General features: G+C 38.6%; 1 protein-coding gene across 1 annotated transcript in view; it reads right to left on the bottom strand.

The window, feature by feature from the left end:
- Nucleotides 1–24,640, bottom strand: part of LOC119557881 (carbonic anhydrase-related protein 10) — a 76,856-nt gene that overhangs the window by 37,558 nt on the left and 14,658 nt on the right. The window contains exon 2 of the mRNA XM_037870881.1: nucleotides 13,684–14,008. Coding sequence (XP_037726809.1) covers nucleotides 13,684–13,741 — 58 coding nt within the window. The 5' untranslated portion in view covers nucleotides 13,742–14,008. The remainder of the gene's footprint in view (nucleotides 1–13,683; nucleotides 14,009–24,640) is intronic.

Here is a 24,640-nt window from a genome sequence, read left to right as displayed (position 1 = left end):
ATTTTTCCCAGTGCCCTGAAATTATTATTCACTTGCTTTGTGGGTATTCAAATTACGCTCCACACACATGCCCTCGTTTCGATTTAAGCTAATGTTTTCCGAATGAATTTTCACTTTGCACTGCAATTGGATTTTCCTTTCACCTGGAGGCCACTCATAATGCAGTTAACCCTCCTCAACCCCCGGACACGAATCTGAATAAACAGCGGGCGTGTGTGTGGGTTAAAGGGTGGGGGGGGGGGGGGGGGTTAAAGGAGACCTTGAATATCTCCCAACGGTAGACCCGCAAAATGTTGGCCAAACATTTGCAATTCTTTTGAAATCATCATTACGTCTGGGTGGCAGACTGAGGTTTTGGTCTTAAATGGGTTAAGGCAGGGGTTAAGGGTGGCCCTTGTGGTTGGGTGGTTCGGTGGTTGAGTGGGTGGTGTCAGGGTGGTGCAAAGTTTCCCGCAGCGTCGTCGAAGAACACACATTCTTCATTAGCCGCGTGCCACATTTTTCTCCGAGGTTTCCTCCTGCGGCTGGCGCTGCAAAGTATGCTACCATTTTCAAGGGCCTAAAGGGGGCACTATGTGTGTGTGCGTGTGTGTGTGTGTTAGCCAGAAGCATTGTGCGTGTGTGTGTGTGTGTGCATGTGTTGGCCATGATAAATGAGCCATTGGCATTTATTTTCGTTTCAGTTTCATTTCGTTTCGTTTCGTTCGCTCCCCAAGAAATCGATGTCTGCTGATTTTTCAGCCAGCCCACTAAAAATTACATTTTCCGGTACAAAAAAAAAAAAAGGAAAAGGAAAAGCGGCTGCTAGTTCATCTAAGCGCACACAGGTGGCGCTAATGTGGCCGCAGCACCTTGAATGCTCTTGATTTGTTGCCCGAGCCAAAGGAAATTATGCCAATTTTTTGTGATTGTGTGTGGGCTCGCCTGCCCCGACCTTGTGGCTTATTTATTCTGCAAGTGGGGTTCGGGATCTCCATATAAATAACCGATGAGTTGCTTAAAGTTTTGCCTTGAAAGTTGGGGAAAATTAAATGGGGAAAAATGGGTTTTAAAGGTGCCAGGTGAAGTTTGTGGTTAAAAAGTTGCTGGATAAAACTTAAATATTTGGAGCCAATGGGCAGCTATTAACTTGCCACAACTTATAAATACATATTTTAAATTATGTATCTTCTATTAGGTGGTATTTAAAATGGTCCTTTTTGACTCTAATTAATTTTGAGCTATCCTGAAAAATAATGTTTATAGTGTTTTAAAATCCCTTTAAAAAATAGCCTCTATGTTCTCCGTGATATACCAATTATAGCCCCAAGATTATTCAGATTTAAGTTCTTTTACTTCTTAAGGACATGTAAATCTTTACTTAGTAAGCCAAAATAAAATATTTATCCTTTGAAATAATAGCCTCTATAATCTCCGCAAGCCAATTATAGCCCTGGGATCATTCAGATTTTAATTCTGTTTTGCCTGGGGACCTGGCTGTCATCACTTTTTATGTGCATTTACAGCAGAGTCGCAGTCGCAATCGCAATCGGAATCGGAATCAGAATCCAGGAATCAGAGGCACTGAAGACACTTGGAAATCAAATCGCATTGCTATTAAATTTGACCAGCCAAGCATTTCTTGGCCAGGGGAAAAAAAGGGAGAGCAGGCCGGCAGGACTTGACCAAAGTGGCCAATGACGATGACGTTGGCACGTCCACACTCGGCCGAAAGGAAAGCCAAAGGAAAACCTTCTGTTGGAATGGGGGAGAGAACCTTCTTTTGACCAGTCGATGCTTCAATTTTACACATGTTTTGCATGCAAATCTCGCCAAACAAACACGGCAACTACTCGTACTACAAATACTACAACATCTCGACTTGTTCGTGCCGGAAGTTGGAAATTTTCTCAAGCAAATTTTTGGCATTTTTACAAAACGTACTTGGGCCAATTTTATTAGGCAGCCTTTCGCCTGGTTTCCTTTTTTCTTATTTGGCTCTCTGTCTTTCTCTACTTTTTTTTTCTTTGTTTTTGGGGCACACGCAAAGCAGCAACATCGTCAACATCGTGCAGTGGAAAAGTTGTAATTTTAATTTAGCCTCTAACTGCCTCAAAGACACACTCACACACTCGCAGTTGGAAAATTGGAAAATGGGCGGCAGATTCAGGAGTCCGAAGGCGTTGAAAAGCCACAAAGTTGCACGTTTGGCTGAAAAGGGTTGGTTGGTGGTTCGGAAAATGGGGGAAAACTTTGACTCCTGCCCTCGTCACGCATGCCACTGCACCTGAAAACTGAGTTGTGTGAGTTGCATGGCCAAAAGGAAAAGCAGCTGTGTTTTTGTCAAAAAAAAAAAGAGGGGGTAGCCCAAATTAAATAAACGAATTTCATTTGCATTTTGGCTTCGTTTATGCTCGCCTCGGGGGAAATTAAATTCAAGGAATCAAATGAAAAATGGAAAAGCGCACAAAGATAAGCCTTTGATAAGAAGGTCCTATAACCTTTGGACTTTGGAAAATAATATAGAAATTTGTGGAGAGTGAAAACTCGGCTCTACAAACTGCCAAGTATTTTTTTTATATACCTTAGTTTCAAAGAAATTGCAAATATGTGGGTACAAGAGTCCTATGAAAAGAATATTTGTTGTAAGGAATACAACTCTTTGAGTAAAAGCATAAAATAAAGGGATCATTTCTTTAACTTAAAAAAATAAATGTGTTAATAAAAATAAGATAATCCTTTGATAAGAAGGTTTTAGAAAAATAAAGATATTTGTTACCTTATATTTTTGTATGATTTTCGACCACAGTAATTGCAATAATGTGGCTAAAACAAGTCTTGTGAAGAGAAAATTAATTTCAAAGTAAAGCGATAATTATTTGAACACAAAAACTAAAATGTTTAAAATAAAACGGTTGAGAAAAACATAACCAAATTTCAATAAAATCGACATGGCTATCCAGTTTTGTAACTTGCAGCGCTTTAAATATTTTAGAAATAGTTTTTCCCCAATTTTCTTCGCCACTCTGTCGGCCAATCTGGAAAGCCAAAAAGAGAGATTGGGCGAACTTTGTTTTTCTTTTTTTGAGGGCTGTCCGACTTCTTTCAATCGCCTGCCAATCTCAGCCGCCCTGCTCCTGATTTCCACACCCCCCTGCCCATCTAGTTTTCCGGATTTTTCCGGGCTTTCCCCTCCCCCCCCCGGCTGTCTGCTCAATAATTTGTTGGGTCTGGAAATCAAAGCGAGCCTTTGCTGATCCCCTTTGAGTGATTTGCTTGCTCGCCTCACGGACATTTGAAATGGAGCGCAGGCAAAGCGGCAGGAGAAAGGTGAAAAGTGGGGAAAGCAGGGGGGAAAGCTGGGGAAAAGCGTCGACAGGCGAGGAAAAGCGAGTGAAACCCAGCCGGCAATTAAGGCGCAAATCGTTTTTGTTTCCACACACCACGAATAATTAATGGCCCGGCCATCGCAATGCAAGCCATCCGATGGCTGGACTGCAGTTCGGCTCACTTAATAATTGAATCGGTTAATAATGCAGCATAATGCTGCATAAATGATGGCCCTAACAAATCGTAATTGGCCTGCAAATGAAAACCAACTGGCAGCAACATCGTTCGCAAGCGGAGAGCAATCAAGTTGAGATAAAATTGCATAAATACAAAATTCAAATTCAGCTTCAATGGGAGAACATGCATTTTTTAGGCCCACAATAAATGGCATGAAATTTTAGCATTTCTAGTTGGGCTTTTTTTGTGTTGTACTCCTTTGGGACTTTTTTTGGTTTTGTTTTTTGATTTTGACGTGTAGGATGGAATTTAATTGATTTGGCTACATTCTATTTACAAATTTAATTGCTTTTAAATTTATTAAAATTATACTTTTATTCAACTATATTTATTCTTCCTAACTTTTATTCAAATATTATAATTCTAATTAATTTTAAACATAAATATATGGAATTTTACCTTTGCAGTATTTTTTCAGTATTTTTTTTAGATATACCTACGAATTAACTAAAAAATTTAATAGTCTTTATTTTGACAATAGTACTTTTTTTTAAATAAATACATAAAAACTGTTTGTAAATTTTTAACTTAATCAAAAAAATGTAAATCAATTTTATTTATAGGAAATTTAATGTTTTAAAAGTGTATAATTTTATTTATAATATTAGAAATGATTTTTTAATTCACCATCATTAATTATTTTTTCAAGTACTATAACCTTTTGTAATTACTAGCAATATTTCCCATTTTCCTCTTCCTGTAAAAGACTTCAAAATTCCTTGTAAACACACTTGATAATAAAATGCTATAATTATATTTACTTGGCTTAATGTTGTTTGGTTTTAGCCACTGCTCCACGGGTGCACTAATTTTTCCGGTCAGTCTGCGGTTTTCCCAGCTCGCCTTGTGGGATATTTTTATGGGCGGCACTCTTATTTAATGCTCGGTTTAAATGCTTACTGCATGGCGAGCTCCGCTGAAATTTGTCCCCTTGACTTGGCTTGGCACTCGTGTTTGACCTGCCAGGACTCCAGCTTTTCCACTCGCTTTTCCCCCTAGCTTTTCCTCTCGCTTTTCCTCCCGCTTCACCCCACTGTGCGCCATTGTGCCGTGTCAAAGTCACACATTCCATGGCCCCCAAAAAAAAAAAAAAACACCACACAGATGCAAGTGCATTTGGTTTATAGGGAAGGTGGGGTGGTGAGTGGGGATTTTGCCCATGGGCAAGGTCAAAGGGCCAATGGGTGGGCGTGGCCCCGCGGGGGGCAGGGGGTCAGGGGGTCAGTGGTGTGTGTGCATTGTGTGTAGATGGACCGCCATGTGTGCGTGCGAGCGTATTGTCAGGTTAATCACTCGTTTTGTTGGCAATTACCGTTATGACCCCAACGAGAGAACAACAATAAAGGTCGCAGGACGGGGGGGGGTTGGCTAAAGGCGGGGTCGCCGGCAAAGCCACTTGACCTTTTGTTGTTGCCAGCGAATATCAATGAGTCCATTATGTATGAATGTCAATGATTATGGCCGCCTGACATGACACAGTGGAAATTCCGAAAGGGACCTCGATAAGGGAGGCCCCAAATGACAGTTGACAGCGTTTGGCATTTTGGCACTTTGGCCCCCTTTGGCCAACCCCCCTGCCCCCTGGGGAGACGAAGGAAACGACGCCCGTTGACAATAACAGCATCAATTTGCCGTCACCTGGGCAGCCCATTTCCCAGGGGGAAAGCTTCGCGGGGCGGGGAGGCGGTAAAAATGGGGGGAAATCCTGGGAAAATCTGGGAGCTGGGGAAATGGGAGCTTGGTAAGTGCGCCTGGCCCACATCATAAAATTTTAGCAGCACGCACTGGCGACGTATCAATGTCAGCATGCCAGATTCCGTTTCTTAGGGACAGTGGGGTAAAGAGCTCGGAAATGATTTAAATAAATTAAATAGTTTTAGTTTATAATTTTAAACAAAAAATTTTGTATATACATTCTGTACTAAACAAAGCCTGACACAATAAAGCTTTAAAGTTGAAACTATAAAATAATACATAAAGGTGTCTTAAAGTATGCAATGAAAAGCTGAAAATCATCTGTTAAGCTAACCAATTCAAAAAATGTTGTTGCATACTTTCAGACACTTTTATAAATGCCTTCCAATCCCAGTTATTTTACTTCATTCACCATTATCTATAAACGTTAATATATAACTATACCTATAACAAGTTCTTGATGCCTTTTTAATTGCATAAAAAACATTTTGTTGCATACTTTTAGACATAATAAGTGACTTTTTAGGTGATTTAAAAATCTCAGTAATTTCTTTTTCAATTTATTGATTATTTAAATAGGTATCTATTAACCACAATCCTTAACTAAATATATACAAATTAGAAATTAATATTTGATCCCCATATCCCATGCTATTTCCTTTACTTTGGTCCCACTGTGCCTTGCCCCCCGAACTTGCTTAGGGTCGTTAAACGGCGAGGGGTTCACTGTACAGGGGACCCACTTCAGACTGTCTCTCGTATTTTGTTATGATTATTGTTATGATTGTTGCTGTTTTTTTGCTGGAGTGCTTTTGTGCCTGGCTGTGAGTTGAAAAATGTGTAGGCCTCTTTTAGGGTCACAAACGCATACTAATGCGTAAGGACCCACACAAACACACAAGCACACACACGCACACATACAACAGGTGTCTTGGGTGAAATGTTATCAATGCCAAATTAAGCGTAAAATGCTGTCGCACTTTTAAAGGCAAATTAGCCCCAAAGCCCAAGGCAAAAGCCAAATGAGGCGTGAATAATGCACATGAGACTGTGTGTGTGTGTGTGTGTGTGTGTGGGGCACACACACGACAGGGCTCACACACACACACACATATACAGGCTACTGGGGAGCTGGGAAAATTATTATGTCTGGCCGGGATCATTTATTAGCCAAGTTTTTCAGCGCCACCACCCACACTTTTGCCCATCGATGAGGCGTAAAAGAATTATGCAGGCACCATTGCCACGCCCCCCCCCCCAACCCACACCACTACCGCCGCCTCCGCCCACTTCCGGCCATGCCATTGTTGCCATGCCATTGTTCCAGCCATTGGGAACAATTAAGCGAGCTTAGAACTCAACTGGAAACTCTCGGCCAGCAAACTGCCAACTGCCAATTGCAGCTGCCATTCAATAAAATTTAAACGTCAAAGCGGCATCGGGCCAATTATTTGTGACCGCACTGGACCCAAAACACAGAGACAGAGCTAAAAAAAAAAAAAATCTGGAAAATTGCGGGGCAGCCGGGGTTATAGAAAAGAATCAGAAAAAAACATGAAATAGGGAATAAAAGCGCCAAGGAGAAACAAGAAAGAAGCGTCCTGGCGGGCCTTTGTCTCTGCGATTCCTTTGTTTCGCCCCTGGAAGATGACGGTTCCGCGGGGAAACTCTGTGTATGGGGAAAACCCGGGGGGAAAAAGGGGAAAAAGGGGAAAAAGGGGGGGGCCGGGAGAATGGCGAAATGGCGGAGAAAAGCCCAAGGGGGGAGTTGGAAAAGCAACGAAGCTGGGGCATTGTGCAAATTAAAACTGCACTTGATTATTTCTCCTGCTAATTTTCATTGTTCAACCCGAAAAAAAATACCAAGTGATGAAGAAAGAGGAAAAAAGGTTGGGAAGGAAATGGGTAGGGTCTCTAATAAAGAAAAGTCGGCGTGAAGAAATGCCCTTGATGGACAATATGCGTAGTGGTAACCTAAATAAAGACAGAAAATATAACTACTCTTGGCTAAATTCAGGTACATAAAGAAGGTATTTCAAATCTTTATAAAAAAATAAATCATATTAGTTTTGAAGCATTTTTTTAATTTTCTACTGGTCACTGAAAAATAAAGAAAACATTAAATTTAAATTAAGAATAATAGGAAGATACAAAAAGATACAATTTTTGTAAGATGTAACATCATTCAAAAAAGTTATTTTAAGTAAAATTACAAGTAGATAAAAAAGAGATCTAAGGAAATGTCATGGTCGCCAATTACTAACCTTTATTTAATTTTTGTCACCTAGTAGGTTACCGAAAGTTAAAAAACTAATTAAAACTAAGGCAAATTAATTAATTTAAAATGTTGACCTTACGGAGATTCTAGAGTTCCAGATCAGTTCCTTATAAAAACTGCCTAAATTATTGTTCAACGATTTTTCAAAATTGTTTAATTTTTACTAAAGTAATAAACACAAACTTTAAAGTAAAACAACAGGAAATTGAACTGCAATTGTTGTAAAATGTAAGCAACATTGAAATGGAGTTGTACTAGGTGAAATTACGATTAGTAAAAAGATCTAAGAAAAAGGTCGGGGTCACCAATCACTAAATTCCCCATTAATTGTGAGACCTACTTCAGTCATAAAATTGATTACTCATTTAATAGCAGTTAACAAAATGGTGTCATATTTCTTTACTTTTCCAGTACAACATTTGTATTCGGAAGTTACTTTGTAGTGGCAATACCTCGCAAGGAAAGCGAAAAATCATCAGTGGACAGCAACTGGCAGTTGCTTTTCATTAGCGCGCGAGGCGTGGCAACTTAAGCGATTTGAGGACGAGGGGCGAGTGGGGATGGGTCAGAGGTCACGGGACAGGGGACAGAGGACAGCAGGGGGCGGGGTCGTCTTGAAGGGTTGTTTTCTCTTTCAATTCTGGCCACAAATTGAAAGCAAAATGCCAACGATGAGGCTGATGATGATGATGACCGGCAGGCCAGCGCGGCAGTGACAACAGAGACAGAAAAACAACGACTTTTGGCAACAATGAAACAAAAGACTGAGGGGTCAAAAGGGGGGTGTGGTCCAGAAGGGGGGGGGGGGGGGGTAGACCGGACCCCCCGTGAAAAGTCGGAAGGAAGGAAGATCGAAAGACAGCAGAAACAGATTGAAATCAGTTTGAAAACAAGCGAAGCGGAAAAATGCATGACCCGCTTCGACTTCGACCGAGGCCAAAAACCGGATGAGAGGACAAAAGGGGGAGGGGGAGGGGGTGGGTCGGGAAAATGTCGCCAAATGGAAACGGAAAACCGGGGGGGGGTTGCGGTGGACTGGGCTCAACAGTTCAGCAGTTGGCCATGGTTAAGTGCTGGAAATTATGTTATGCTCGTCGGCCATTGTTTTATGTCTCCATTCGAAGGATTATTGGTCATGCATGAGGAGTCACCCACCCACCCACTCAACCTTCGCCCCCTCCACCCGCCACCCTCCGCTCCCTGATTAACTCAATAAATAAACAATTTGCACAGTGAAGAGGACAGATTTCAGGACATTGTTTGGCCGGCAATTGAATTGGTGCCACATTGAGACAACTCCTGCAGCACATTTTTTGAGAAAATAAGAAAAGGCATGAAGCAACACAATAAGAAAATATTATTTCATTGAATAGTCAATTATGAACATTTTCAGTTCGTTCATATGTCAACACTGCGTATACGTGATCCAACCAAAAACTGATTTCATTAGGACCAAGACATTAAGTATACGTTATTTGAAATGTTTTCTTTGAAGAAACTATAAGCTTATTTCATAATCAATTAATATAATTATATATATATATATATATATATTTTAAAACTATTGCTTATTAAACATATAAAAATTTTCTTAAAACAAAGACATTACGTATACGTTATTATAACCATTCCTTAAAACAAAAAATTACGTATACGTACGTGAAAAGACTTTTTAAGGAACATAAGAAATTAATTTATTGAAATTTCTTTGTTTTTCATTTGCTTATTTCACCTTTATGAGAAATAACCCTAAAATGTGCCACAAAACATTTAAGTAGAGTAGTTCTGACATTAACAAAAAATGTAGCATACTTTTTTGATGCATTTATATATTATTTGAAAGGCTCAACATTAATTCACTGATTTAATATTTAAAATGCCTAAAATTGTTAACAAGAACCATGAAATATAGAGAATTAATATATTTTTATTTTGAAGGATGATCTTTAATAAATTATTGTTTTCCCACTGTGTACATCAGCTTGCAATCATATTTCCATCTGATTTTTTGAAGTCTGTCCAACTCGCACACTCAAACGCCAAATCGAAACGATTTTCAAATGCAACAAACACACACACAAGCACACACACAGAGCTGGAAAATCCAAAGTAAAAAACATGGGCCAAAAACAAAAACCAGTGACTGGGAGAGAATAACAAACAAACAAGCAGCAACAACAATGCAAAAATAAGTGGAGAAAAAGTATAATTTCCATTTCAAATTGAATTTTCATTTGCACAAAATCAGAATGGAGATGGCAAGGAAGCAGCAGCACTCGCATATATACTACATATCTGTGGATGTGTATACACATATGTAGGGGGGGGGGGGGGGTCTTACCATGCACAGATAAGAAGCAGAGCTGGCTAAATATTGGCCAAAAGCGAAAATCAATGTCCTGACGCGGCCAGTTTAATGTTTTTGGGATTACAGCCTGCCGGCGGTCGAGCATACAAGCCAGAGAGCCACCTACCGATTTTCCCATTTTCCCCACCCCCTAGACACACACACATACACCCTATATGCTACGACGTGCAGCAACTTAATTTAGCATTAACACACACACACTCGCAGAGACACAAACCCACACACAGACAGAGCTATGTTGTTGTTGTTATGGCCATTGCACAGGAGCTAACAAACTTTGGAACCCCCATATCATCCCCCTCCTCCTTTTCGATGACCGAAGATCCATTCCCCTGCTAGCTACGTGCCACATTACGTAGCCGACTAGTGGGCCAGTCCCCCCCAAAAAAAAAGTATCTACAGAAAAGGCCAAAAATAAGCAGGTAAGCTGCTCTAAAAGAGACTACTTATTTTTTTCTGTGTATATTTATAGTTCAGTGGCAAGGAGTTATACTTAGCTATACCAAGCAACGATGGCAAAAAGTCATAACTTCCTATGCTATATCGAAACACTCTGCATCCAAAAATAGCCTCATGAACCTCCCTTTATATAAAAACATGAGCTAATATATTAAGAAATCTTCTCTAAAGTATAAAACGCAAAAATGCTAGAGGAAATTGATAGACAAATTATTATTGGGTTGATATTAAGTTGGTTGTTAAATTGCTTTTCCCTGAAAATAGACAACAACAAATATTCTAGGCTAACTACAAAACCAAAGGTAAAAATTAGAAAGATTGGTATGTACATAAGTAGTTAAAAAATATAAAGTTCTAACAATATATTATAAATATTTTTTAAAGCTCTATAAACTAACTCAAAATTAAAGGTAAGGTAAGAAAAAAATTGGTAATTGATAGTTGAAGATTTTAATATGGTTTTGATTTTTTTTTTTTTTTGGCTTGACAATTATTTTTACCCTAAGTGCTTACCATGTACCCCAAAGTCTGGAAATCGCCTTACACTGCCGTAACGCACTGTGGGTCATTCAACTTTCGCCTGGCAGTTGTTTGCCACTTTGGAATTTTGTTTATTTCCGACACGAACCGCCAACGGCAGCTGCGACCCAGCCGAAAATCATTTCAGAAATTGTTCTTCCAATTTCGCGTGGCCATTTGATTTTTGGGCAAAAGCAAGCAGGGGCGTGCAAAAAGGGGGGTCGCTGCTGATCACTGTAAATTGCCCAATGAAGGGTATTTATTTAATGCATTTCGCTGCGGGCGAATTAATTTATTGAGCCTTGAGAGGATGCTTCCCAACGTTCTATGGCTGGCACTCTTTTGATTTCCCACACGTGTCCAAAGGGGGCTGAAAAGCCCTCCCCCCCCCCCCTTTTGGGCCAGGGGCGGGGGAGGCTGCAGCTGCAGGTGCAGGTGCAGGTGCAACTGTCCCAACGCTCACGGCTGATTTATCGTCCATGAAATTTATGTTTAGTTTAATCGAATGGGGCAAACAAAAATTGTGCAGAGAGCGGCCTGCTTATCGCTGGCCACCCGACACCGCCCACCGCCCACTTGCCACTTGCCCCTTTCGGCCAAATCCAGGCCCCCCCCCCGCCCACACCCATGGAAAAGTTTACTTAAGCACAGGAGGTGCTGCAAAATTAAGCAGCAGCAGGAACCACTCAACTCAAAGTGGGATGGTTGGATGGTTGGTTTCTTCTTTTTTTAGGGGGTGGCTCTGGCCCCCCATCCACCCACCGCCCCCTTTTATTTCTTCAAGCCGCTTCCATGCCGCTTCTTCTCCTCGAGCGTTTACTGCTGCAACTCGCAGACGCAACTATTGCAAAATTTCAACGTGAATTTATTGCATGAACATTTCTTTTTCCCTGCTGCTTTTTGCATTTTTTTCGTCTTCCTCATCTTCGTGATATTTTCGTTTTTCCTATATACCATATATATATATATAGTTTTATATTTTTTTTGGGCCATCCTAGTTTTTGTGCTGAATTTCCGTGAGGCCGCCGGCTATATATATTTGTCTATATACATCCGCACCATCATGAAATGCAGCTCATCTATGGTATATGGTATATGGTATATGTCTGTGGCGGGCCTTAAAGTCGTTTTATAGTTATAGCGGCCTCGGGAAGTAAATATTTAGCAGTTGCAACTTTTATGAGTGCCGGTTGCTTCAAGTCTGTAGGTCATAGCCGCGGGGTCAAAGTTTAAGTCACCTTTGAACCGACACAGAAGGATATTTATTTCACAAACTGAAGCTTATTTTGTGCCTAATTCAATTTATTTAAATATTTTTCAACTTTCAAGTCTAATATTTAACTAGCCACCCCAGCCATTTGATTTAAAATTTGATCAAATTTCCAAATGAAATTGCCGCACCAAAAACTTTTACGCATTTGCATCTATCGATTTGAGTTTCATTGGCTTTGGCCAATCGCAATGCAAATGAAGATGCCCCCCAGCCCCAAAAACTCCTTCAACTTGGCCTAAGTAGCCTCGATTAATGTGCAAACTTTTTGGCCACTTGCATCCGTTTCTGGTAATTTGAGGCCCGGCTTGCCCCCTTTTAGCTGCAATTTATTTATTTATTCTGTTGCTCATTATCTGTGCCAAGGGGGCGCTCGCCAGCGCTCCGCTCCGCAATTAATGTTGAATTTACGATGACAGATCTGTGGCATTGATAAGGCGGCGGGCAGAAGGCCCCAGAAACTAACCTCAAGTGCACAGGAAGCTTATCGGAGGACGTGACTGCAAGCTGCTGCACTGCAGGAAAAACTTACAGATCTAAAAGACTATCCCAAAGAAAAAAAAAATGGTGCTTGACTTGGGCTTAATCAATATTAAGCACTTTGGAATTTTTATGATCCACATCGTTGCCTAAATTGCTGAATACATATATATTTTTATATTTTCTGAATACTAAAAAGGCAATTATATTTCCAAATAAGGTCTTAATAACGAATGCCATATCTTGTTGGACTCGTAAATTAATTCCCAGTCGATTGGCATTCAACTATGTAGACTTTTTTGAATTCAACTATGTATTTTTGACCAATTTTCGCAAAAGAACCTCTTAAAAAATCCGAAAATTGGTCAAAAATGAGTGTTTTAAAATTTGAACTTCAATCGATTGGGAATTTAATAACAAAATCAACGAGGTATGGCATTCCTTATGCCGTCAAAATTATGGCCAATTATTGGTTTGTTTTTTTTGGGTCGAGAAATAGAGGACTTCATAGCCAATAATTTATAAAAATTTAATACTAGAATGTAAAAAATTTTATTTATAAGAGTATATAAAACTAGTATTTTCCCCTTAAAAATAGAGAGGAAGAAGAGCTTTCAATGTAACCTCCCTTTGAAAAAACATGCTCTATTAAAATATCAATTAGGCAGCATCTTTAAAAAAAAATGCACCAAACTGTATACTTTTTTTTCCCAGTGCTAAAGCTGCTGCTCATGTTCATGTTGTTCTACTTGTTGTTTGCCCAACTTGCAGTGTTGCAAGTTATGCAAGCTCGTGTCAGGTTGATGTGGAAAATTTGCATATCGCATATCGTTGACACGGTTGACACTGACCCCAAAGGGGCGTGCCAGTTGGATGGGCGTGGCAGTTGGGGGGCGGGGGGGGTCTGAGTATAGTGACGAGTAGAAATTATTCAATTTTTGACTAGATCAAAGCGGATGCGCTGACAGCGGGCAAATATTAACCAAATGGCGGGGTTCGCAGTGACATGAAGGGACTCCCCAGGACTTCGGGACCCCGCCAGGTCGGCAGGACCTCTCCAGGACTCACCTTGCATCCGGGCCAAAAGCAGGAGCAGCGTACAGCAGAGGGCCTGCAGCAGCTCCATATTTCATCAGCTCTGAGTTATGCCAGTTGCGCCAGCGACAAGGCGACTCCGGCGAAACTTGGCCCGTAACTTACTGCCACTGTCAGTGGCACTTCTCCTCCTCCTCCTTCTCCTTCACTTCACCTTAACGTCCGTTTTTCCGCGCTTTTCCGCTTTCCCAGTCCGCGGGAAAGTCTTCCTCCTCCTCCTCCGCCTCCTCCTCCTGATCGCCGAACAATATGCAACTTAAAAGGCAAACGGCATTCTGCGTAATTGCACGGCCAAGTACTGCAAAGAAACCAGAAGAGCGGTGGAAAATGAGTGAGCGGTGCATAGATTGCGGCGGCGGGGAGGGGGACTTAAATTAATTAGGACAACATGGCCACCATGATTTTCGAGGGGTGTCCAAACGCAGGAAGTACCCTGCAACAAAAGGGATCGAAAAAAATCAGCACACAAATTAAATTAAATCCAGATTTCGTATTCTAAAAATGGATTATAGAAAACAGTATTTTAAATCCTCCAAATGCTTTATAAAGCGTTTACCAACACTCAAATTAAACAATTTCAAGGCTGACCATTAACCTACAATTGATTTTTTTATTTTATCGTTCCTTAGTTGAAAAAAATGTATTCAACAATTTAAATTCTGAAAAATAGGATTGAAATTTACTAAATTTCATATTTTATAAAAATAAATGTTATTTTATACACTTTTCAAACATATAAAAAATACCAAAAATTCAAATAGTACATATATCCTTTTTTTTTAGGAATTTATGTAAAATGGTTCTGTTATTCTAAGCAACGCCCTTAAATATAATATAAGAACCTAGATTCTCTCTTATGACAAAATAATATGGTATATTTTATATATTTATTATACAAATGGTATATTTTAAAAATTAAAAATATATTGTTTAAATAAACAGAATGAATGTTAACAAATTAATTTACAATACAAAAAAAATATTCATTGATCTTAATTCATAGGCAACAGTTTTGTTTATATCTATAGATTATAGATTGTAATAGAGATACCATATATATACCCCCCTTTGTAAAGGGTATGCGGCAGCACTTGTACTGGCCATAAATGGTGTAGGGTATAGTTTCTAAGAGGGGGATTGGGGGTTCGGCCCTTTGGGGGCATTACGTCAGAGATGGAATGCACTTGCTGCAAATGTTATTAACAAACACAATGCCATAAATACAGCACACACACACACACACACACACACGTGGGTGGGTGGTCGAGGGGCGGAGTGGGCGGTGTTCGGCAGCAAGGACACGGCGAAACAACAACAACAATGGCCACGGCTGAGTGACCTTTCTGGTCGTCAAGTAATCGCATTCGCAACGGTAGCCCCGACAACTTCGCATTTTTATGGCAACAAACGTCAGCCATAAACATTTTTATAACGCTGCAAGGCGGCGACGGGCGGAAAATGGGCGGAATATGCGGAAAAGTGGGCGGGGCGGCAAAGAAAACGCATAAACCACAAGCAAAATGAATTGTGTTTTCACTTTTTGTAATTAGCCTGCACTAAAGTGCTCGAGAGAGAGAGTGGGGAAAAAAGTGGGGAAAAGCGAAGGCAATGGCCGTACTATCCCTACTCCTCTGGAGTTCCGCTACGTCCGGATCTGAATCATGATAAATACACCCGAACTGGGTGGCGGAAGGTACGGTAAAGTCGCGGGGAGTACGGAAAGTACGACCCTAGAAAGTTGGTCATGGAAAACTTTACAGCAGCTGCTAATCGAAGTGGGAAAAGGTGCGGACTTCAATCGATCAACGATTCCGCAAAAGGAAACCAGGATTTTCCAAGGAGATTGCGGAATTACAAAAGAATTTCTTGAGATTCCCAATCCGATTTTATGCAAATTCATAACTGGCCAGAAGAACAATAAGTGCAAAATCATTTCTTAAGCTACTAGCAGACTTAGAAAATATATTTGTGTAAATACTAAAACATTACTTGAGCTACTTGATATCATCATTTATCAAATAAATTTAAAAATATTCAACTTCGTTTGCCGTAAAAGAAAAAATTATATAAATGTATTACTATAAAATTTTTACATCCCAGTTTAACTCTGATGTTTATAAAAGGATTGTTGTAAAGTATTTGATATAAATAAATTATTTTACTTTAATATTCCTAAAAAAAAACCCGGTTACGTCTAAGGTTTCGACCACCTCATTAAAATCTTACTAACTATTTTTCGACCAAAAAAATTAGTTCTTTTTGCAATCAATTTGGGAAGTAAGGTCGGAATAAGGAATGTCATACCTCGTTGAGCTCGTAATTAAATTCCCAATCGATTGACATCAAAACCTGGAAATTTTAATTTTTAACAATTTTTGAAAAAAAAACATGAGTAACCCCTCATAAAAAATGCGAAAATTGGTCAAAAAATAAATTTCGCGAAAAACGATGGGGACCGATAGCCTAGATTGTTAGCTGCTCGAAACAGTCGGTCTTTTTGTTGTGCGTCTCGATTTGACTAAATTACGTCTGAAAAACGGCTTAACATAAACGTATTTTTCGTCCAAAAAATGCTACTCCCTATTTTTGCCCAAAAAATATCAGTTTTTTCGTCGACAAATTGAGAAATGGAGCCAGAACAAAGAATGTCATACCTCGTTAAACTCGTAATTAAATTCCCAATCGATTGGCATATAAATCTAAAAACTTTATTTTTTGAAAATTTTTCAAAAAAAAAAAAGATGCAACCACCTTATAAAAAAATGAGAAATTTGGACAACAAATAAATTTCCCGGAATGAGTGGGGGTTTGGTAGCCTAGCTTGTTAGCTGCTCAAAACAGTTAGTCTTTCAGCTGTGCGCCAGCTTTTGACCAAGTTACGACTGAAAAACTGCAAAAAATAATGGTATTTTTGTCTGAAATCCTTTTAACTATTTTTTGGCCCAAACAAACTAGGTTTTTTGCCAATCATTTTGCGAAATAAGGTCGGAATATGGAATGACAGACCTCGTTGAGCTCGTTATTTAATTCCCAATCGATTAGCATTCAAACCCAAATACTTTAATTTTTGACCCATTTTCACAAAAAAAGACGATGTTACCCCTTCTGAAAAATGCGCAAAAAGGTCAAAAAGTTAATTTCCCAAAAGTGATGGGGATCTTTTGCTTAGATTTTGGCATTCAAACCTGAAAACTTTAATTTTTGACCATTTTTCACAAATATAAATGATTTGACAAAAAATAAATTTTCCGGACAAGTTTCCGAGTACATTTTAAATGTCGGTTAGTTTTATTAGCATGTGCTTAACTTGTTCACTTCCCCTGAATGTGTAAAATGCAGACACTTTAATTAAGTCCGAAAAAACAGAAACACAAATTTACGGAAACCGCAATTCTGGTTGAAGCTTGAAGTTTCTCCACGAGCCGAAAGTGAACTTGAAACTATTCGGGGCTGCCTGTGGAATTATTTACTCTAAAAGTCCACTCTTGGCCGGAAAAACATGGCAACAAGTTCTGGCGAATTGAGCAATTTGGCCCGGAGTCCAAGTCCGAGTTCGAGACCGAGTCCGAGTCCGCTTTAAGTTATTTGTATTCAAAATATTCATTTCGTGCTGGCCACGTTCCACAGAGCCGTTGCGACAATTTGTAAACTAGGCCTGAATAAAACATGAAAATGGAAAACAACGGAGGGGAAAATGGGAAAAACGGCAGCGGGACATGTGACCGCTCTTTCGCCCGGACCAAAAACAAAACTGCACGGTTACATAAACAGGATAATAAGGCACTTAACATGCACTCGTCGCTGTTGGCCAACACACACATGGCCAAAACCTCGAGCAGCAAATGGCGAATGTTGAATGCCAGGAATGCCGGAATGGCTTCGTTGTAGGCGTAACAATAAGGCGGCCAGCTCCAACTCCAACTCCAAAAACAGGACCTCCACTTATGTCAGAGCAAATCAAGCGTTACAGCCCCTCTTCAGTCCGCCGCCCCTGCTGACCGGCCCTCTAGACGTCCCTGCCTTAATTTACGTTTTATGTCATGTCACGGACGTAATTGAAAATATCCCCCAGCTCCCACATGTTTGCATATGGGCCCAAGTTAATAGATCGAAGCTAATGAAGGCATTGCCAAGTCAGGAAATTAAGACGACAAAACAATTTGGAGCTATGTAAGCTATAAATAATTTTTCACGTTTATACTATATACTATAATCTCCTGAAAAGCCATAGTCTATATTAATCAGAACATGCATAAATAAATAAAAAAAATATATATATCCTATTTACATTATTAACCAATAATGAAATAATAATAATAATAACAATGTTATAATATAATGTTCTACTAAAAGGAATAAATGGGATTTATATCTCTAACGAAGTAATATTACCAATAATGTTTTGTAGTAATGCTATTTTAAATGGCATTTTTAATTGATTTTAACTAGCAGGTGCAAAACTAAGCAAACCTTTATAATAATGTTTAAAAGAGTTATAGTAAACTAATTATTTTTAATATAAGAAAAACAAATTTGCGTATTAAGAATAATTTTACTTTTGAACAAATCATCATCACCTAAAATATGGTTAACAAAGTTAAGGTAAAAATATTATATATTGGGGTAAAAAAAATGGAAATCTTATATAATTAATGTCTTTTATACTTATAATAAATTTCAATTACTAAGGGCATAAATATACAAGCCTACACAAAATTTTTAAGAGAGTAATAATAATAATTTTCTATATGATAGAATTATTGCATATACATATGCAAAAATATGTACAACAATGTTCATAGTGCTAGTGTTATTTTTTTAACGAACGTAGAGTTCTATTTTTGGGTAGACAAATTAGAAACCAAAATGTTGAACATGTATTGCAAACAAATAAAATGTTTGCCAAACACACACATATTAGCTGCTTCAAGGCAAAATAAATAGAACAACTAACACCATACAGAAAATACAAAACACTGCAAAATCAAATATGAAAAACATTTATTGAACTTCTTTACGTTTCAGCTATTTTTCCAGATTCACATTATTGCCCATTTTTCAGAAGAACACACTCGGCATTCCATTTGATCAGCAACTGCCAGTTACGATAAGTGAAATTCATTTGCCAACTTCTGTGAACACTTTGCCACAGCCAACTTGTTTGGCCAGAAATTAAACTACACTTCTCAATTAACTTTTTGGGGAAAAACTGGGGAAACTCGGAAAACTGGGAAAACACGAAGACGCACAACAATGGCAGCAGATTATGCAATTTGAATGCAGCCTTATCTCGCATTTCAGGCATTTGTCACACAGTTTACACATTGGGCACACATTTTATTTGAATTTTAATAAGTCGCTTTTATATTTTATATGCCGGAGCAACGAAACGAATTTAAAATCCCCAGAATTTAAGCACACAATTGTGTGCTGCATTTATGCCATAAATAATTGAGATGTTTTCTACAGATTTAGACTTGGACTTAGTAAGGCTTTTTTGCACTTTAATTTGCCTGCTCTTTAAGGTTTGTTGGGTTTTTTTTAATGGATTTTGTTGACCCCAAATTATCAGGCAAACAAAAACATGACGCTGAAAGCCCTAAATTATTGAAAACATTTAATTTCGGACTACTGACAATTGGGCTTAAGTTGTAAATGGAACTTAATCCCCGGGGATATCTGCATGTGTCCGATTAGCCGCAGGTCCTGGCTCGAAGGACTCGGGCAGGACACAAATCATTCGCAGGCCATTGGATCCTTAATTTGCTTTAAATAAATTTTATTGGCATTGCCATGCAGCTGAGCAGCTGCAGGATCTCGGAACCCTTTTTCCCCCCTCCCCTCAACCCGCAACTAAATGACATTTATTGTCAGCTTGGAAAAGCGGGGAAAAGTCGGGGGGGGGGGGAAATGCTGGGCGATACGTTAACCGAAAAATGTCTTTTCATATTTTTCATGCACAATTTCAGCCTTGTATGCGTTGCATTTTCATTTGGCCACCCTGCCTCGCCCCCATTTGTATATATAAATTTTACTTTTGCGTATTTATTTATTGACCAGGTCCAGAGCCATTCCATGCCGGTTTCATTTGCCGGCCGCGAAGAAGAATATTGCAATGGCTGACAAATTTATTTCGTTTGCCACCGCCGGCGGTTTTTTTCAGTTGCCCCCCCTTTTGCCATACCCCTGCACTTTTGTTCTTTTCATTTTCACAATGTGTCGAGCCCTGCCATGCATATTAAAATGTTCAAAAAAAAAAAGAAAACACACAGGGAAACTGGGAAGCTGGGAAACCACCTCTCGCTGGCCATTTACTCTTGCATATTCATTATTGAAAAGTTTTTCTGCCTCGGCTGCCTACAACTCATAATAAAAATGATAAGCAAATGTTTTAAAATCTGCCACATATATATTTATTCATATATACACATATATCCATGGGTATAAATGCATTGGGCTGGCTATGCAAACACATGTACGCCGATTTCCTTGAGGGATCAAATGAGTGCTTTATTTTATTCCATTGCAATCCATTTTATTTATTTGTTCGCCCGCACCGCATGCAATTATTTCAGTTTGGAATCAATTTATTTGCAAATTAGTCGACCAGAAGACTATTGTCCGCAAAAGCGCTCCAAAGAGATCTATTTTTAGTTGCAAAGAGTGATTACAAAATTATATGGCGGATATATCAAGCATTGTGCTTTGGGACAATTGTTTAAGAGGTGCTTAAAGAGTTTTTAAGATTAACGATTTTTTTAGATTTCTTTCCAGTTTTCAAAACAATATTTAATAAAAAACACCGATTTTTTAATAATTAGTATATTCCAATTTTATAATTTGTTGAGTATATGTTCCAAAAGTTTTCAATGCTGCTCTTTATCATATAGTATTATTTTTATCTTTTTAGCATAGCCCAACCATTTGTTTAGTTTCTCTTTAAGATTTTCAATATAAAACAGTTTTAAGTCTTTTTTTTTTAACAGTAAATAATGCAATTCATAATTCTTTAAATAATGATATAATTAAATTTTAATATTTTTAGAACATGTGTTTAAAAAGTTCCTTACGCAGCATGTTTTCTTATATACAATTTGTATACCCACAAATTTTTTATGTTTAAGACGTAGGTTACTAAACATTTAAAAAATTATTTTTTAAATAGTTGAAATAATATAATATTTATATATCATCCACATTTTACAAAGGCTTCAGCTTAGTTTTCTCCGTATATTTGTGAATTGCCACAAGAAATGTGCAGTTAAACTTTTGAAGCAAAGTCCCTTACTCCTTGGTTTTTCAGATTTTCTCAACTAATTACTTTTGGCGACGGGGCAGCCCTAGAACTTCGCTTTTTGGCCAAGTTGATCCAACTAGTTTGTGGGCTTCGCCAACTTGCTTTTTGGGTATTTTACGGGGATTTACCACTTGGTAAATTGCCACAGATCGGCGCAGATGGGGCGCAATAAAATCTAGAGAAAACTGAAAGTCCCTTTACCAAAATCATAAAACACCTAAAATCACAAAAGAACACCCCGCATGGCGTGTGCGTTACGACTATTTGGCGTAACAGTTGCGTGGAGCATTACGGGGAAATTCCAGGCGATACGTAAACCTAAACGACTGCTAATTGAAATATTAACACCTAAACGGACGATGACGATGGCGATGGCGATGTCACCACAAAACTGGCGGCAAACTCGTCGTGTGTGGGGTGTGCAATTAAACGAAATGCGCATAACAATTGGCCAACCACGATATGCGACCTCAAAAACATAAACAACCGCAAATGTTGCGTCATGAACACGCAAATGGCCAAAAAGTGTACAAAACGCCGGAGGGAAAGGTGCCATTTGCGATTGTAATATTCCCCCATATCACGGGGGCGAAGCAAATAAATTTTATTCCCTCTGCGGCTGGTAAATTTAATTTGATAAATTGGAATTCTAGTTCGAATTCTCATTTAAGTTACGTACCAAAATATTGGTTTTATACACCATGTTCTATGCATCAGAAACAGTACTAATTTGGGACTTCACTTTTCTAGATTTTAAAATACTTATATTATTTAATATATCCTGTTTTTACGAAATATTAAATATGAAATTTATATAATGAGTATTTTCTTCTTAATCAATCATAATTTTTATCACGTTTAAAGGAATTTGTTACCCTTAAGATTTTGTATATCTTTATATTTTTGAACTTGAAATGAATTATAAATAAACATTTGAAAAACTTATAGATATTCTGAACGTGTTTTAAAATGTATTGCCTGTCTGTAATAACATATCATTTATTTTTAAAAAAATTATAAATTGATTCTCTTTTCATTATCGTTTTTAAATACCTTAAGCCTTTTTATCAATTTCATAGGAATTAAATTAAATTAAAATATATAAAAAAACCAATGTTAACGTATTAGATATTGCGATCCAAAAAACATCTCGTTTAATCTTAACTTTCGAATTGAAAACGAAACTACTCAGTATTAAGGATTATAAATTTGTCAAAAACAAGTGAATCTTAATTTGAATTTGCATTTATAGATAGAACCGAGGGTCATAATCTTTTTCGAATACACCAAGAGTCACACAATTTAAATCTTTTAAAAACTGTGCCCAATCTGTTTGCGAAGCCCGAATAAACCGAGTTAAATGGCGCTCCGGAATAGCATCCTAATGCAGTATTTTTCGAGCGGCTCGGCCAGGACAAAGGACTCTAAGCCTGCGTCGATGCAGATTCAGTGCTCCTGGTGAATGTGAATGCAACTTGATTGGCAACTGCGACAACAGACAAAAGCGTCCATCCGAGAGAAGAAAAAGGAGCCGTTCTACATGTGCGCGCCAAATTTTTATGAAAATTCTTTTTATTAATTTCGTTTTGATTTCGTTTGGCCATTTTTTTTTTTGGCTGGTAGCATGGAAAAAATCGCAAATAAATTGCCAGCTTGATTTTATTGTCGGCAGCCTGATGATGTTGATGGCAACGCCGTTTCGGGGAAATTGTTGGCAAATATTTGTGCAATTCCTTTTTTTTTTTGTATTTTGCATTTTGTATTTTTTGTTTGTTTCCTGTTGTACCAAAATTGCGTCGTGTGGAGAAAACGAGACTGTTGTTTGCCCAAAAATTGGCCATTTGATTGATGAAAATTTGATGGAATATATTTGCCATAAATATTCGTATAAGGAACGGTGGCAATGATTACAATCGCTCTGCGAGAACTAATCCGCGTCATTTAAGCCATTATTATAGACATCGAAATTACCAGTTTTCTGTAATAAATTACACTCTATAATTTTTAAATAAGCCCTTAAGTGAAAGCTCTTTTTAATATATTTATTAATTTTAATTATCAAGCTTTTAAAATTCTCTAAAAATCTGTTGCTGATTTTTTTAAGTTCGGTTTTTAAAAGCGTTACTCTAATTGTATTTTAATTTTTAATAAATAGTTCTGCTTTATTTGCCAATATACGATCAGTTTTATTAAATTCTTGGCAAAGGTCTCTTAATTCGAAAAATTAAACTTCAAAATTCAAAATCACTAGAACAAACCATAAAAATCGGGAAAATAAACTCTTCCTGCTTTAAGCTTTTTAAGATTTCAATTGAAAGCTTTAATAAATATTAACATTTTTGAGTTATAAAAAGGGAGAGTGTAGTCTTCCTGCTCAAAACTCCTTAAGATTCCAATCGAAATCGATGATAAATCTTAAAATTATTGAAAATACATTTGGTTTTCCAAGTTAAACACAACTTTTTATGCAAATATGTGAAACTATTTGAGGGAATAAAATAGAATTGCAACCTATAGAAAAGAAAAACCTTGCAAAAGTGCACTCCATTCAAATGTGGACACTGTGGAGCAGCGGAAATCTTGAGGATTCCCCTGGTTTGCCGGAATTCAGAAGGTGCGGCGTTTTGCTGGCTGGCTGCACTTCCGTTTCCGGCACTCGAAGTTGCCATTTAAAATGCAATCGAGAAACGATTAGTCAACAAACGTTTGGCTTTGTCTTCGATTTCCTGGCATTGGGAAAATCGCTATTTGCTATTTCGAGAGCAGCAGCTGCGGCAGCAGAGAAAAGTGGGCGGGAAGTTTGACTAATGAAAATTACCAGGCAACGGGGAAATGCGAAAAGCATGTGAGTTTGTTTTGCCCCGCTTTTGGATTATAATGAGCACAAATTACGTTGATTTTCGGGGCCTTTTTTGTTGGCTTCGCTTTGATTCGGTTGCGGTTGCAATTTGTTTTTGAACAGAAGTCACCCGGTTTTGTGTGCCTTTGCTGGGTTTTTGTGGGGCCTCTCATTAGTAGCTCGAGGAATTTCATTGGCTTTACCTTTTAATTTGATTAATTCTGGCTGGCGCTTCTCCTTTATTATTTTTTTTTTTTTAATGCCGACACGCAACAAAAAAAACAAAAATCATTAAAAAATCGGTTGGATTGTAGAGTGTGTGTGTGGTTTTTCTTTACTTAATTATTTTTTGGATCAATTTAGTCTCTACAGCGACAGTCTTTGAAGTGCACTTTGCTGTAACAAATATCGTTTTCCCGCTACGCGAAAGGCTACGAGTCCTTTTTGGCAAGGTAAGTTCAGAAATTCGGGTTGCAGGACCAAGGACGACTGACTACCGCACGTGTTGACGCTTCAAACAAAACTGTTGCGCGGCTGAAGAAGCAGCCACAACAAACTCGCAGCGAGGCGAATGCGGCACGGAGTCCTGAGCCAGGACCCTCGGCAGGATGAGCCGAAGGGTCCTTCGGCTGTCGGTCGGGTCCTTCAGGACTGCCGTTGGCTGTGGAGCAGTCCGGCGGCCCTTGGCCTCGCTTCCTGTTTACAAAACTGGCCATCGGCGCCTGCGCCCCTTCGTGAAATCCCCAGCCGAAGGCCTCCGGAGCACCCGAAAGGACCTTAGCCGACGGGAAACG

The sequence above is a fragment of the Drosophila subpulchrella genome, chromosome X (genome assembly GCF_014743375.2).
Source record: "Drosophila subpulchrella strain 33 F10 #4 breed RU33 chromosome X, RU_Dsub_v1.1 Primary Assembly, whole genome shotgun sequence".
NCBI lineage: Eukaryota > Metazoa > Arthropoda > Insecta > Diptera > Drosophilidae > Drosophila > Drosophila subpulchrella.
This window is presented reverse-complemented; position numbering and strand designations above follow the sequence as displayed.